The sequence below is a fragment of the Papio anubis genome, chromosome 10 (genome assembly GCF_008728515.1).
Source record: "Papio anubis isolate 15944 chromosome 10, Panubis1.0, whole genome shotgun sequence".
In the NCBI taxonomy this organism is placed as follows: domain Eukaryota; kingdom Metazoa; phylum Chordata; class Mammalia; order Primates; family Cercopithecidae; genus Papio; species Papio anubis.
This window is the reverse complement of record NC_044985.1, coordinates 48,230,870-48,248,118: the sequence shown is the minus strand read 5'-3', so window position 1 is coordinate 48,248,118 and position 17,249 is coordinate 48,230,870. Positions and strand designations below refer to the sequence as shown.

Genomic DNA, 17,249 nt, shown 5'->3' with positions numbered 1-17,249 from the left:
TAAGCAAAATATTATACTTTATCACTTTCTACAGAATTTGGGAAATTTAAATAGACTTTCTAAAGTAAAAGCAGACTAATGATTGTTGAGAGTATTATAACTTAGCCAGAAATTAAGATTGACATGAATCTTGCTGTTCCAAATTATTTTGTTTCCAGTGCAGTAATTTTTTAACTAAGTAGAAAGGAGATAAAGACCAGTGCATTATCTAGTAAATACTACTTTCATTGTAGTTCTCTTTAAAAGAAAATAAATGTATGTCACATTCTAATGAAGACTGGGGATCTAGAAAAGTCAGAATAGCCTCTGGGCTCATTATTTTAAATTGTTTTTGTCTCTGAAGCTGAAGCATATTTTTACACTAAGTTTTGGATGATAATTGGATTGAAACGATTCTTTATGAAAAATATATGATACACACCATAATAGAATATTTTCAAACCCTGAAAGACCTCTCACGTTCTCTTTTATCTTAACCTATTAATAGAAACATAATGGGATGATCTTTGGCAAAGAAAATTAGTCATAATAAAAATTAAATAAATTCAAATGTGAAGGGAAAGTGTTTTCTTGTTGTGAGTCTTTATTAAAATCAAGAATTTAAAAAGATGTATTTAAAGAAATACTGTTCAATGCTTGTTTTTTATTTTACTTTTTAAATTTAAACAAGGCTAGACATTTGTTTTGTAGACCTATTGCAGTGGTTCTTAACTGGGGGGTGGTTTGACAATGTCTGGACACAGTTTTGGTTGTCACAACTGGTGGTGGGGAGGAGGACTGATAGTGAGCAGAGGATAGGAATACTCTAAACATCTATAATATGCAGGAAAGCCCCCTCAACACAGAATTATTAGATCAAAATGTTAGTAGAACTGCTGTTGAAAAACCCTGTCCTAGAGGAAATATAGTAGAATATATTTTCCCAAACTTGTCTAATCATAAAATTTACCGAGGGGAGAGTGCTTATTAAAAACACAGAATCCAGGACTTGCCTGGACCTACTGAATCAGAAACTCCAGGAATGAGGCCTGGGAATTCCTATTTTAAACAACTGCCCTGGGTAAATTTTATGATTAAAAAGTTTGGAAAAATGGTAGGTAGCAAGAACTAGACTTTTAGCTCCCCAGCTCAGTTTAAGTCCTGACCTCCACTGTGTTGTGGGCTATGACCTTGGGCATACTCTCAACTCTGTACTTCTATGAGCCTTATCTTTGTAAAATGGAATGGATAGTCCTTTTGTACCTGATAGACTGGTTGCAGGACTCAGGAAGAAGATGTGGGAGCAAGCACATTGTCGACTTCAGGACAGTGTTTTATAACTCCGGATATCTGAATCCACCCACATCTGCATTTTGTGGGGGCATTTGCTAATCTTTGCGCCCAACTCCAGACATTCTCATTAAGGTACCTATGAGTAGAGTCTAAGGACGGACCTTTTCAAAAGCACTTTGGGTGAATTTTAGTCACACCAGTTTAAAGAACTTTTGCTTTTGATTACTATATTGGTCATCATTGAATCTTTTCTAGCACGAATTTTGTGATAATTTACTGTGTCTTTTTGACAGTATTTTTTTCCAGAGCATATGGTATCTTTTGCAACTGAAACCAATGGTGAAATATCCCCCACACAGATTTTGCAGGTAAATATATTTTTATTAAAATATATAAATAATAGCATAATGAAGGAAAACTTTAAAGTCCTTTTTCAATATGCCCAGATTTTGAAAAGTTATGCTTTGAATTATTATTAATATTTTTTGCTGGAGGTAAAACTAAAAATAATAGCACCCAGGTAAAGAATGCCCTAAGTCAATAAAGCTCTTTACCAACATTCTTCTTCCCAGTTTTAGCCAATTGTCAAAGGATTTTACATACTTAAAAATGTGTGTCTTAAAAGGAAACTTGCAATTTTGTTATGTGGTGTGTGTAAATATTATGTTAGTCTTTAGAAAAATCACAATTCTTTGTAAAATACAGATATTTTACCAATAGATACTCAGTATTAGCTTTCATAATAAATGCCCTCAATCCTATTTGTAATAAAATATTTAGCAAATAAATGAAAGGAGATAAAAGATACAGGATGCAAATGTATTCACTAGCATTTGTAATAGCTGTTATGGAAATCCTTGCATAGAATTGTGAAATATTCTTAGCTGAATTAAGAATACTAGTTATCTAATTAAAAATCTCCTTATTTTTGTTTCTATTGGACTCACTTCTTCCAAACTGGCGGTGGCTCGAAATGGTTATTTTCAAAGACATTGTTGTTACAATAAATGAATAATTTCAGTTATTTTATTTTTTGATAGATTTGTAGATTTTACATCAGAAGCTCTACAGTTGTTTTTCACAGGTTAATGTTGAGCAATGTCTTTATAATGGTTGCTGTTTGAGCTCAGCCCCATGCATCCCCAAACCCACTCAGTATTCCCTGATCTTTAATGAAGACAACTTTTAATATTTCCAGTATTGTTTGACCTTAAAAATATTAGGTTGGCAGAGCTATCATGGATTTTTCTGTGGGCTTTTTAATAGGTTATATTTCATTTTTGTGCTTCAGAATATTTCTGAAACATGATTAGTCCCCAGAGATTTTTCTAAAAGCTGCTTCTGTGCTCCTGGGTTTTTACAGAGACACCCCGTCAAAATGTTAGGTAAATGGCAGCAGCAGCTGTGCCCCAGGACTTTCAGATCTCAGCCCTCTGAATGCTTCACCACTGTATTACAACACAGTGGTGGGATGGAGTTTTTATTCCACCTCCTTTTGCAAGTCTTCCTATAGCACAGTTATATTGCTTTAATGTTAAATTATAAAAACAAGAAAAATCATAGGCTTTGGAATCACATAGTCCTGCATGTGCCCCTGACCTCTTCTCTCCACTGAGGCAATGTTTCCACTTTTTAAAAGGTTTCTTCTTTTTCTAGTGTGACCTCTATGACTCTCTTTTTAAAATTTAATTGGTTTGGTTTAATAACTTGGAAAGCACTCAAACTAAAAAACCTACTTGCCTGTTTTGCATGTCAATTAATTAATATCTGTGGCTCATTAAATTAAATTTCTTTTAGTAATTTACTTTAAAAAACATAAATATCTACTATCAGCATTTCCTTGAGTAGCCTTTTAAAATGTGTTACGTTATTTTAGTTAATAAATTCCCTTATTTCAAATGTTTTCCATTTGTTTATTCAGAGGAATTTCTACTTTCTTTTTTTTTTAATGAGACACTAATGCATGTCCACTGTCTTATTAAGGATGCTGAGCACAACCACTCAGTTGAGCTATTCCTTTTCATTGTCATTTTCTTGACCAACACATGCCCACTGTCTCAATTAATTATTACCAAGGAACAAACTATTCCAAGCCTTTGTGGTTTAAAGTACCCATTTACATTTTGCCAACAATTTGTGGGACAAGCATCTGGGAAGAGTCTAGCTGGGTGGGTCACCTCTGAGGCACATTGACTCAGTGCTGGGGATTGAGGATCCCCTTGTAAGACAGTTTTTTGACTGCATGTCCTTTGACTCCTTGGTGTCTCTCTCTCTCTCTCCCATGTTTCCTCCCACTTTCTCTCTCTCTCTGTCTGTCTCATGGTGTCTCATCCTGCAGGGCTCTTCCAGTTGCATTGGGCTTCTTACCTGTGATGGTCTCAGGGTAGTCACATTTCTTATGTGACAGCTGGATTCCAAGGGCCAAGTCATGAAAAGCACCAGGCTAGTTAAGGACTACACCTAGAATTGGCAAAGGGTCCCTTCCACATATTGTATGGGTCAAAGCAATGACAGGCTTGCTCACATTCAAGAGAGTGGAGAAAGACTCCACCTTTTTGTGATTCAGTGACAAGATGACATTGCAGAAGAGCATGTGGGATGGAAGACATTGTTGCTGTCCTCTTTGGAAAACGTGACCTACCACATTCACCCACAACTGAGAACCATAGATGACAAAGAAGAGATAGTTTTATTTGCTTTATCCTCCTCAAGGAGGTGAACTTGGCTCAACTTCCTGCTTCCCAATTGAAGTCAGGATTGTGGTCTTACTTATACCATAATGAAGTTAATAGGTCAACCTGTAATCTCAGGGAAAACCACAGAAAACAATGAAAAGTATATCAGGACTTAACGCTGTAGATGACGTCCAACTTTTTGAATGGACATTCAATTAGCTGATAATTTTGGTAGTTAGATAACTACATACTATCACTTAGAATGTATATTTTGTGAACTCATTTTCATTTGAAACATCTCAGGTTTTTAAAAGACTGATTTATTTTCTGTGTGTGTATGTGTGTGTGTATACACACACAGAGATAGAAAGAGAGAGAGAGAGAGAGAAGGAGAGAGAGAGACACCAAGGACTATCAAAACACACACACATAGTTAATTACCGTAATGTTACATGTTATGATCCTGTGTGATTTTTACATGTTTATATTTGAAATCTTAATATGATTAGTATAAGGTTACCATATCATTGATTTAATCATAGTTTGAAAATATGTAAATTTTCTTTCAGATGTTTCTGAGTTCAAGCACATACCCTGAAATTCATGGTTTCTTACATGCGAAAGAACAGGGAAAGAAGTCTTGGAAAAAAATTTACTTTTTTCTAAGAAGATCTGGTTTATATTTTTCTACTAAAGGGACATCAAAGGTAAATTGAAGTATCCGTGATGTGTTATGAATGACATATTAAGCTGTAAGTTAAAACATATTCACTTTGTTGTATTTATTATTTTATTACTTGATGTTAAAGGTTGGTCTTTGATTTTTTTTATTTAAAACATTTGCCTTGATTATTTAAACACTACTCAGTTTTACTTCACACTGGTTTCAATGTACTATCTTTGATGGAATCTGGACACTCTTATTTCAGTACAACATATGTTACTCCTTTGTGCTCACTCTGAATTCACTCCTTTCTCCTCATCCTTGGCTGCAGAGTTTGAAGCCTGATGTAGTGTATATCTTTTCTTTTTACCCCAGGTCATACTGCTGATCTTTTCTACTTCTGAAACTCTGTTGATCAACATCAACAGAACAGAACAGTTAATAATAGAACAGTTAATAAAATGTTTCATCTGAGTCATTTATTGCTCTTTTATTATTGATTGATGGATTTATTTCAAGAGGTTTGTAAGGAACAGGAAGTGTTTGATTACATGAGTAAGTTCTTTAGTGGTGATTTCTGAGAGTTTGTTGCACCCATCAACAGGCAAAGTACACTACTCATTGTATAGTCTTTTATCCTTCACCCTCATCCCACCTTTTCCCCGAGTCCCCAAAGTCCATTGTATCATTCTTATTCCTTTGCATTCTCATAGCTTAGCTCCCACTTATAGGTGAGAACATACGATTTTTGGTTTTACATTCCTGAGTTACTTCACGTGGAATAATGGTCTGCAGTTCCATCCAGGCAGCTGGGAATGCCATTATTTCATTCCTTTTTATGGTTCCATGGTCTGTCTGTCTATCTATCTATCTATCTATCTATCTATCTATCTATCTATCTATCTCACAATTTCTTTATCCACTCGTTGATTGATGGGGATTTGAGCTGGTTCCATATTTTTGCAATTGTGAATTGTGCTGCTATAAACATGCATGTGCAAGTATCTTTTTCATATAATGACTTCCTCTGGGAAGATACCCGGTAGTGGGATTGCTGGATCAAAAGGTAGTTCTACTTTTAGTTCTTTAAGGAATCTCCACACTGTTTTCCAAAGTGGTTGTACTAGTTTACATTCCCACCAACAGCACGAAAGCATTCCCTTTTCACCACATCCACACCAACATCTACTGTTATTTGTTTGTTTTTTTTGGTTATGGCCATTCTTGCAGAAGTAAGGTGGCATCACATTGTGATTTTGATTTGCATTCCCTTGATCATTAGTGATGTTCAGTATTTTTTTCATATGTTTGTTGACCATCTATATATCTTCTTTTGAGAGTTTTTATTGATGTCCCTAGCCTACTTTTTGATGGGATTGCTTTTTCTTGCTGATTTGTTTGAGTTCCTTGTAGATTCTGGATATTTGTCCTTTGTTAGATTTAGAAATTGCAAATATTTTCTCCTGCTCTGTGAGTTGCCTGTTTACTCTGTTGAGTGTTTCTTTTGCTGTGCAGAAGCTTTTCGTTTGATTAAATCCTATCTATTTATCTTTGTTTTTGTTTCATTTGATTTTGGGTTCTTAGTCAGGAAGTCTTTCCCTAAGCCAATGTCTAGAAGGGTTTTCCTGATGTTATCTTCTAGAAACTTTTGTGGTTTCAGGTCTTAGATTTAAGTCTTTGATCCATCTTGAGTTGATTTTTGTATAAGGACAGAGATAAGGATCCACATTCATTCTTCTACATGTGACTTGCCAATTATCCCAGCACCATTTGTTGACTAGAGTGTCCTTTTTCCCACTTTTTTTTTTGTTTGTAAGTATCTGGCTTTATTTCTGTGTTATCTATCCTGTTCCATTTGTCTATGTGCCTATTTTTGTACCAGTACCTTGCTGTTTCAGTGACTATGGCCTTGTAGTATAGTCTGAAGTCAGATAATGTGATGCTTCCAGGTTTGCTCTTTTTGCTTAGTCTTGTTTTGGCTTTGCAGGCTCTTTTTTGGTTCCATGTAAATTTTAGGATTTTTTTTTTTTCTAGTTCTGTCAAGAATGATGATAGTATTTTGATAACAATTGCATTGAATTTACAGATTGCTTTTGGCAGTATGGTCATTTTCAAAATATTGATTCTATACATCCATGAGCATGGGATGTGTTTCCATTTGTTTGTGTCATCTATAACTTCTTTCAGCAATGTTTTGTAGTTTTCCTTGTAGAGTTCTTTCACCTTCTTGGTTAGGTATATCCTGAAGTATTTTATTTTATTTTTTACAGCTATTGCAAAAGGGGTTGAGTTCTTGATTTGATTCTCAGCTTGGTCACTGTTGGTATATAACAGAGCTATTGATTTGTGTACATTAATTTTGTATCCTGAAGCTTTGCTTAATTCATTTGTCAGTTCTAGAAGTTTTTTGGGGGAGTCTTTAGGGTTTTCTAGGTATACAATCATATAATCTGTAAACAATGACAGTTTGACTTCTTCTTTACCAGTTTAGATGCCCTTTATTTCTTTTTCTTGTCTGATTGCTCTGGCTAGGACTTCCAGTACCATGTTGAATAGAATTGGTGAGAGTGAGCATCCATTTCTTGTTCCAGTTGTCAGGGGGAATGCTTTCAGCATTTCCCCATTCAGTATAATGTTGGCTGTGGGTTTGTCATAGATGACTTTTATTACTTTAAGGTATGTCCCTTCTATGCCAATTTTGCTGAAATTTTTAAGCATAAAGTGTTGCTGGATTTTGTCTAATGCATTTTCTGCATCTATTGAGATGATCATGTGATTTTTGTTCTAAATTCTGTTTATGTGGTGTATCACATTTATTGACTTGCATTTGTTAAATTATCCTTCCATCTCTGATATATAACCCACTTCATCATGGTGGATTATCTTTTCAATATGCCATTGGATTCGGTTGGCTAGTATTTTGTTAAGGATTTTTACATCTATGTTCATCAGGGATATTGGTCTGTAGTTTTCTTTTTTTGTTATGTCCTTTCCTGGTTTTGGTATTAGGGTTATACTGGCTTCATAGAATGATATAGGGGTAATTCCCTCTTTCTCTGTCTTGTACAATAGTGTCAATAGGATTGGTACCAATTCTTCTTTGAATGTCTGATAGAATTTAGCTGTGAATCCATCTGGTCCTGGACTTTTTTTTGTTGGTAATTTCTTTTATTACCATTTCAATCTCACTGCTTGTTATTGGTCTGTTCAGTTTCTATATCTTCCTGGTTTAATCTAGGAGGGTTATCTTTCCAGAAATTTATCCATCTTCTCTAGGTTTTCTAGTTTATGTGCATAAAGGTATTCATAGTATCCTTGAATGATCTTTTGTTTTTCTCTGGTATTGGTTGTAATATCTCCTGTTTAATTTCTAATTGACCTTATTTGGATCTTCTCTCTTCTTTTCTTGGTTAATCTTGGTTAATGGTTTATCAATTTTACTTATCTTTACAAAGGAACAGCTTTTTATTTCATTTATCTTTTGTATTGTTATATTTGTTTCAATTGTATTTAATTCTGCTCTGATCTTTGTTATTTCTTTTCTTCTGCTGAGTTTGGGTTTGGTTTGTTCTTGTTTCTCTAGTTCCTTGAGGTGTGACCTTAGGTTGCCTATTTGTGCTCTTGTAGACTTTTTGATGTAGGCATTTAAGGCTATGAACTTTCCTCTTAGCACTGCCTCTCCTGTATCCCAGATGTTTTGATAGGTTGTGTCACTATCATTGTTCAGTTGAAAGAATTTTTTAATTTCCATCTTGATTTCATTGTTGACCTAACAATCATTCAGGAGCAGGTTATTTCATTTCCATGTATTTGCATGATTTTCAGGTTTCCTTTAGGAATGATTTCCAATTTATTACGCTGTGTTCTGAAAGAGTACTTGAAATAATTTCAATTTTAAAAAATTTATTGAGACTTGTTTTGTGGCATATCATAATGTCTATCTTGGAGAATGTTCTGTGTGCTGATGAATAGAATATATATTCTATTCATGTATTAGAATATATAGTTATTCTGTATATATAGAATATATAGAATGTATATTCTATTCATATATTAGAATATATAGAATATAGTTGTTGGATAGAATGTTCAGTAAATACCTGTTAAGTTCATTTGTTTTAAGGTATGGTTTAATCCATTGTTTCTTTGTTGACCTTCTGTCTTAATGACCTGCCTAGTGCTGTTAGTGGAGTATTAAAATTCCCCACTATTATTGTGTTGCTATCTATCTCATTTCTTTATATCTAATAGAAATTGTTTTATAGATTTGGGAGCTCCAGGATTAGGTGCATATATATATTTAGGATTGTGATTTTTTCCTACTGGACAATTCCCTTTATCATTATATAATGTAACTGCTGTTGCTTTAAAGTCTATTTTGTCTGACATAAGAATAGCTATTCCTGCTCTCTTTTGGTGTCCATTTGCATGGAATGTTTTTTCCACCCCTTTACCTTAAGTTTATGTGAGTCCTTATATGTTATATGAGTCTCTTGAAGACAGCAGATACTTGGTTGGTGAATTCTTATTTATTCTTCCATTCTGTATCTTTTAAGTGGAACATTTAGGCCATTTACAGTCAATGTTAGTATTGAGATGTGAGGTACTGAACTATTATTCTATTCATTGTGCTATTTGTTGCCTGAATACCTTGTTTCTTTTTTCATTGTGTTTTTGTTTTATAGGTCTTGTGAGCTGTGAGGTTTATTCTTTTTTTTGTAAGATGGTGATATGGTTTAGCTGTGTCCCCACCCAAATCTTGTCTTGAATTGTACTGTCATAATTCCCACGTGCTGTGTGTGGGACCCGGTGGGAGATAACTGAATCATGAGAGCAGGTCATTCCCATGCTATTCTCGTGATAGTGAATAAATCTCACAAGATCTGATGGTTTTATAAAGGGGAGTTTCCCTGCATAAGTTTTCTTGTCTACTGCCATGTGACATGTGCCTTTCACCTTCTGCTGTGATTGTGAGGCCTCCCCAGCCATGAGGAACTGTGAGTCCATTAAACCTTTTTCTTTTATAAATTTCCCAGTCTCATGCTGATAAAGTATGTCTTTATCAGCAGCATGAAAACAGACTAATACAGATGGAGTCTTGCTCTGTCACCCAGGCTGGAGTGTAGGGGCACCATCTCGGCTCACGCAACCTCCGTCTCCCAGATTCAAGTGATTCTTCTGCCTCAGCCTCCCAAGTAGCTGGGATTACAGGTGCACACCATCATGGTAGGTTTTCTTTTATAGGTTACCTGATGCTTTTGCCTCACAGCTCTTAAGATTTTTTTCCTTTGACTTGGCTTTGGATAACCTGATGACTATTTCCCTAGGTGATGGTTTTTGTGATTAATTTCCCAGGTGTTCTTTGAGTTTCTTATATTTGGATGTCTAGATCTATAGTAGGCTGGGGAAGTTTTCTTTGATGATTCCCTCAAATATGTTTTCCAAACCAATTTCTTTTCTTCCTAGGGCATACCAGTTCTTAGGTTTGGTCATTTAAAATAATCCCAAACTTCTTGGAGGCTTTGTTCATCTTTTAAATTCTTTTTTTTTTTTTTTTTTTTTTTTTTTTGGCCAAGTTTTATTGGCTTTTTTTTTCTTTTTTAATTTTTTTTTTTTTTTTTTTTTTTGTCTTTGTTGGACTAAGTTGAAAGCCTTGACTTTGAACTCTGAAGTTCTTTCTTCTACTTGTTTGATTCTATTGTTGAGACTTTCCAGAGCATTTTGCATTTCTCTTAGTGTGTTCTTTGTTTTGAAAAATTGTGATTGTTTTTTATTCATGCTATTTATTTCACTGAAGATTTTTCCCTTCATATCTTGTATCATTTTTTTTTTCACTAAGTTGAACTTCACCTTTCTCTGGTGCCTTCATGATGAGCTTAATAATCAATCTTCTAAATTCTTTTTCTGACAATTCAGAGGTTTCTTCTTGGTTTGGATCCATTGCTGGTGAGCTAGTGTGATCTTTTAGGGGTATGAAATAACCTTGTTTTGTCATATTACCAATATTGTTTTTCTGGTTCCTTCTCATTTGAGTATGCTATATCAGAAGGAAGATTTGGGGCTGAAGTGCTGCTGTTCAGATTCTTTTGTCCCACGGGGTGCTCCCTTAATGGGGTGCTCTCCCTTTTCCCCTAGGGATGTGGCTTCCTGAGAGCCAAACTGCAGTGATTGTTACTTCTCTTTTGGATCTAGCCACCCACTGGAGCTACTGGGCCTTGGGCTGGTGCTGGAGTGTCTGCAGAGAGTTCTGTGATGTGAACACAGGTCTCTCAGCCATGGATACTAGCACCTGCTCCAGTGAAGGTGGCAGGGGAGTGAAGTGGACTCTGTGAGGGTCCTTAGTTGTAGTTTTGTTTATTGTGCTACTTTTGTGTTGGTTGGCCTCCAACCCAGAGTTGGTGCTGTCAAGAGCACATCAGCTGCAGTAGTACGGGGAAGATCAGGTGGTGGATGGTGCCCTGGAGCTCCCAAAAGATTATGTCGTTTGTCTTTGGCTACCAGGGCAGGTAGAGAGAGACCATCAGGTGGGGCAGGGTTAGGTATGTCTGAGCTCAGACTCTCCTTGGGCAGGGCTTGCTGCGGCTGCTGTAGGGGATGGAGGTGCGGTTCTCAGGCCAATGGAGTTATGTTCCCAGGGGAATTATGGCTGCCTCTGCTGCATCATACAGTAGGTCACCAGAGAAGTGGTAGAAAACTGGCAGTTACAGGCCTCACCCAGCTCCTGCGCAGCCCAGAAGTTCAGGTTAGCTCCCACCATGCCCCACCAACAGCACTGAGTATTTTTCTAGGCAGCAGGTGAACAGGGCTGAGAACTTGCCCCAGGCTACCAGCCTCCCAAGTGAGAAAGCAAGCAAGGCTATCAGGTTTTGCACCTCCCAGCCTGCCACGGCTTCTGTACTGTGTTTGCACCCCTGATTCACCCCCTCCCCCAGGTTCTGTCTAGGAAACACTGAGTCAGTTGAAATTGTTACAAAGTTCAGCTGGAAGTTTCCTTCTTTCTGTGGTCTTTTCCAAGTTCCTGTGGCAGCCCTCCCCAGGGACCCCTGTGAGACAGTCAGAAAAGGCTTCCCCGGGGACCAAGAGTGCCCACAGGCTTTTCCTGCTGCTTTTTCTACCCTGTATTTCGCTCAACTCTAAATTTGTCTCAGCTGTAGGCAATGTCACATCCTTCTCCTGTGATCTGGACCTTCAGGTTCCCCAGTGAGGGTGTGTGTTCAGGGGTGGTTGATCCCCCTTTTCACAGTTTGGGTACTCACAGTTTTTTGGCTGTCTTCTGGGCGCCCTGCAGCAGCAATCCATTTCCTTCAAAGGGTCTGTGGATTCTCTTGGCTTTCCTTGTATGTTCCTGCAGTAGTTCTTGGAGCAAAAGTTCACAATGTGAGTCTCCTCATGCTGTTCTGCCCACCAGAGTGGGAGCTGCAAGTTAATCCTGCCTCCTGTTCCTTTACTTCTCTTTATTTTGTGTGTGTTATTTTTTCTTCTTACATATATTGAAAATTCCTAGAGGAAGTTATGATGCTGTCATCAGGGATGAATAGATATATTTATCTACATACTTATGTGTTTACCTATGCAATGGTTACATAGATATACATGTGCAGAAGTTCATATGCACATACATTATCACTTAAACATACATATGTATTCTACAGTGCTGCCTGTTTTCTGTGTCTAGTCTATGTCCATCATATTATATAGTCTTTGGCTGTAAGTGTTGACATTTTATGCAATGCATTGATGTCTTTCAAGTAAAAATTCTTTTGAGAGTTTTTATGGGTGGTTATTGTTATTCTATTTTCATGCATCTATAGTTGTCAGTGAAAGCACTGTTGCTTCTTTATGGGTTAAACTGTCTTTTTCCTCTAGCAATTTTTCAAACATTCTTATAAACATTGGCGTGCAGTAATTTCCCTGCTATATTACTAGGTGTGTTGAAATATAGTCTGCTAAATTTTGCTTGATTCTTAGCACACACATTCAATCTGAAAACTCATCTTTTTTTCATACTAGCAATGTACATCCATTATTTATTTGACTACTTTTTTTCCATTCTTGTTATATGATCTTTTGCATTTTTGTTAGGATTTTCTGTCTTGGCTAGTTATGACTTCAGATGCCCTATGGCTTGATTTATTCCAATCTCTGCCTTTGTATTCACATGGCCTTCTCCTTTCCTCTTTGTATGTCTCTTATAACAACATATGTCATTGGATTTTGGGCCCACCTGGATAATCTAGAATAATCTCATCTCAAGATCCTTAACTTAATTATATCTTCAGTGACCCTTTTTCTGAATTAAGGTTACATTTACAATTTCCTGGCATTAGGGCATGGGTATATTTTTTTGGGGGGTTACTATTCAACCCACTACAGAAAGCCATTGAAATGTTTGAAAAAGGGAGTGAAATTACCAAAAGAGTATCTTGAGATTAGTTTGGTCACAGGCAGCTTAAAAGATCAAGGAGAGCGAGATTGAAAGAGAGAAAAAGAGATTGAAGGGAAGAAGGCAAAGAAGGCAGGGAGGGAGGAGTGGAAGGGAAAGAGAGAGAGAGAAGTAGAGAGAGAGGGAATTGATTATAGACACAGATGCTAATTAGATGATCATTTCATTAATCCAGGTGGAAGCGATGGGGTCTAACCTAGGACGAGCAGTAGAGGGGAGAATAAAAGAATGGCCACAAGATTAAATGGCAAAAGGCCAGATTTGTGTGGCTGATTGATATCAAAGAAGAGGAAGCAGTTAAAAATGTTCTTAAAGATAAAAGAAAATTAAGAAATAGAAAATAAAAATAAACAGGAATAGCATATTTGCTAGAAGGTAACTCTCTTAAAAGACAAATAGCAATCTCAGTTCTGGATATATTTTATTGAGGATGAAGCCAACAAATGGCAATGCTCAAAACAGCTAATGATGGAGACCAGATGTTTGCATAATGGTCTTAATAGGAGATATGGAGCTGGAAAATAGTTATACTTGACTTTTTCCCATATTTTCCCCCAACTGTTCTTGTATAGCTTCCTTCTTTCCCTCATACACAGTTTTCCTTTGTTGCTGTTCTTGCGTGTGGGTCTTATGTGTGTGCATGTATTTCCTTGTGGTATAATGCTTCATGAGCCACTACCTGGCTACCATCTATGTTTGCTCAAGGCCCTGGGTCTCTACAGTCAGCACATAGTGAAGCCTGCCAGGCTTGTGTCCTTCTCTCAGGGCAGCAAGTTCCCCCAGTCCCTGGGTTGGTCTCAAGATGCCATCTGGGAGCCAGGGACTATAGCCAAAATCCTTGGAAATCAGCCAGGTGTGGTGGCTCACACCTGTAATCCCAGCACTTTGGGAGGCTGAGGCGGGTGGATTACCTGAGGTCAGGAGTTAGAGACCAGGCTGGCCAACATGGTGAATCCCCATCTCTACTAAAAATAAAAAATTAGCCAGGCGTGGTGGCACAAGCCTGTAATCCCAGCTACTTGGGAGGCTGAGGCAGGAGAATCACTTAAACCTGGGAGGTGGAGGTTGCAGTGAGCCAAGATCACGCCATAGCCTTCCAGCCTGGGCAACAAGAGCAAAACTCTGTCTCAAAAAACAAAAACAAACAAACAAACAAACAAAAAGCCTTGGAAATCTACCTGTTCCATTCTACTGTGGCTTAGCTGGCACTCAAACCACAAGACGCAGTGCTTCCCACTCTTCCCCTCGCTTTTCACTGGCAGAGGAGCCTCACCCCATGGTCACTATTACTACAAGTCCCCTAGGGACTGCTGATGTTCATCTGAGGCCCAAGGGCGCTTCAGTCATCTTGTGGTGAATGCCACCAGGTCTGGGACTCGCCCTTCATGGTAGTGGACTCCCCTCTGACTCAGAGCATGTCCAGAAATGTCATCCAAGAGCTGAGGCCCAGAACTGGGGAGCCCTCAGAACCATCCCGGTGCTCTACCCATCTGTGGCCGAGCTGGAATCGAACATACAAGACAAAGTCTCTTTTACTTTTCCCTCTGTTTTTCTCAAGCAGAAAGAATCTCTCCCCATAGTCACCATAACTGGAAATGTGCTGGGTTTCACCTGAAGCCAGCATATCTTAGGATCTATCTTAGGGTCTCATCCAAGTCCCATGGATTACTACCTGGGTATCACTGCAGGTTATTCAGGGCCCAAGATCTCTTAGTCAGCAGGTGATAGATCCTGCCAGGACTAGGTTTTTCCCTTCAAGGCAGTGGGTTCGCTTCTGGCTCAGGCTGTGTCTAACAATGTCGTCTGGGAGCTACTTTCTGAATGGGGGCCTCACAAGTCTGACTGGTGCCCTGTCCTACTGTGGTTAAGCTGCTATCCAAGATGTAAGACAGAATCCTCTTTACTCTTCCCTCTCCTCTCAAGTGGAAGGAAGGGATCTCTTTTTGGAGCCACGAGCCGTGTTGCCTGGGGTGGTGGGAAGGGTAGTGCAAGGACTCCTGTAGCCACCCCAGCTGTTAGTCACTAGCTTGTGTGCCCTCCAAGTGCATGGCTTCCAAGCCCAGCTCATCACTAGGACTTGCCTAGGAGTTGCAGTCCTTGCAGCCTAGACTGCCTTTCATGTCTATTTAGGGCCACAGAGTAGTTTCGTCCACAGTTGGGAGGCTTGCCAGAACTCGAGTTCCAACTGCTGGGATGGGCAGTTCCCCTCTGGTTAGGGCTGGTCTAAATCCTCCCTCTATGGGTAGGTGTCAGCTGAGTTCAGTCCAGTTTTGCTTTCCACTGTGACAGGGCAGCACCGAGTTCAATGCAAAGTCTCACAGTTACTGAGCTCGCCCTCTCCCAAGTACATAGATTCTTTCTTCTGCTGAGGAACAGGAGAGGGGAGGTGCTGACAATTTAAGACAGTCTTTGCTACCTCCTTCAGTGCCTCTTTCAGTGATATGAAGGCCGCAGGGAGGACTGCTGGGGACTGCTGATGTTCACTTAGGGCCTAAGGGCTCTCCAGTCATCTTGGGTGAATGTACCAGGACTAAGACTCAACCTTCATGGTAGTGGGCTCCCCTCTAAAACCAGGTACTGTGAGTGCTCATCTGATTTGGTTCTTAGGAAGGTTTTTTTTTTTTTTTTTTGGTGTAGATGTTAAATTTGGTGTTCCTGCTGCAGGGAGGATAGATAGAGCCTTCTGTTCAGCCATCTTGCTCTGCCCCTCCTAATGTCATATATGGCATTTCTACCTGGCAAAGAGACCATTTCCTATCCTTTTCTCTGAGGACGTCTTGATTGGTTCTAAATTTAGTTGACCACTGCTGCAAGCCTTAAAAATGTGGTCAGGAATATATTTACAGAGAAATCTCTAAGTACGCTTCTCTCCACCTCCCCATGTCCGTACACATGGGGAGATGTACAAATGTACACATACTTATATTTTGCTAACCATGCCAATTCGACTTCATAGCCTTGTAGTGCCAGTAAGCCTTAGCATGTCTGCAGTGGTGGAACAAAAATCAATCAAGAGAAAAAACTCATCATAATCTTATTGCCTTCCGGTGTTTCTCGAGCTACCTTTTACTCTCCTTTGAATAACTGAACTATATTGACTTCTACAGCATCAGCCGACAGGGATGGTTTTATTCCGTCTTCATAGATATCAAACATTTTTACCAGCAAATTAGTTTCTATCAAGGAATAAGATTTTTAAAGCCATATAAATAAGTGTACCTTTCTCCTTCCTCCTACCTTTTACCAAGGGTCCTATTCGGGGTCTTTTTAAAACAATTTTCTTTCCTGTCTTATTCTCCAATGGTGTTAGAAACTACAGTCATTCATTAGATTAAAATGCTTAAGAACAGTAACGTTCAGAGCAACTCTTGGTCTCCCAGTTATCAGAGGTGGAGTAACACCGGTAAATGACAATGAAAGGTTCTTTTGGTTTTTGGATTTGAGTGGGGTTGCCTGTTTTGCTCAGTGTTCTTCTGTGGAGTGGTTTTTCTTTTCTTTTTTTTTTTCCACCGCTTCTCAAATTTTAGTGCTTATGAATCACCTGGGATCTTGTTAAAATGCAGATACTGATTCAGGAGGTCTGGGACGAGCCCTGAAAGTTTGCATTTCTAACAACCTCCCAGGTGATACTGATGCTGCCGGTCTGAGACCACACTACTAGCAGCAAGGTTTTAGAGAACAAATGCATTTTGGTCAGTTTTGATTATACATTCAACCTCAGAATTAAGCACTTCTCCAAGTTATTAACCTATCACAGAGTAATATGACCTAGTGATTTCCCATGACCAGTTTTAAATCTCATGGATTTCCCAGAGAAGAAATAGCTGTTCATGATTCCACTTTGTGTTGAAAATCAGAAACATTCCTCTGCCAACTAATTTCCCTGAACTCATCTATCTGTACAGACTTTCTTTCCTCCTTTTGTGAAGTTAGAGATTCCTGCAGTCGCTGCTTCCTGTGGCGTGTTCCGCTGTACACAAATGTGAGGGATGACTGTGTGTGAATGAAGCAGGAATCATTGTCTTGTTCTCTTTTATCTTCTCTAATGGCTATGGAAGCTCAAACCAACCTTCTCCCCTTTGTTGAGCTACCATTATTTGGAAGCTGGATGAGGAATACATTTCCAAATGCCAATCTTTGCTAACTTTTTTCTCTCTCAGATTCCTTGAAATGGTGATTAAAGAGAATCGGAAGT

At 38.4% G+C, this 17,249-nt stretch overlaps 1 protein-coding gene across 2 annotated transcripts in view; it reads left to right on the top strand.

Moving 5' to 3' along the window:
* Window positions 1-17,249, top strand: part of GRB14 (growth factor receptor bound protein 14) — a 129,815-nt gene that overhangs the window by 96,216 nt on the left and 16,350 nt on the right. For both annotated transcript variants that reach the window (XM_003907550.5, XM_009182341.4), the window contains 2 exons: window positions 1,566-1,640; window positions 4,517-4,654. In XM_003907550.5, the coding sequence (XP_003907599.1) occupies window positions 1,566-1,640; window positions 4,517-4,654 (213 nt within the window). The remainder of the gene's footprint in view (window positions 1-1,565; window positions 1,641-4,516; window positions 4,655-17,249) is intronic.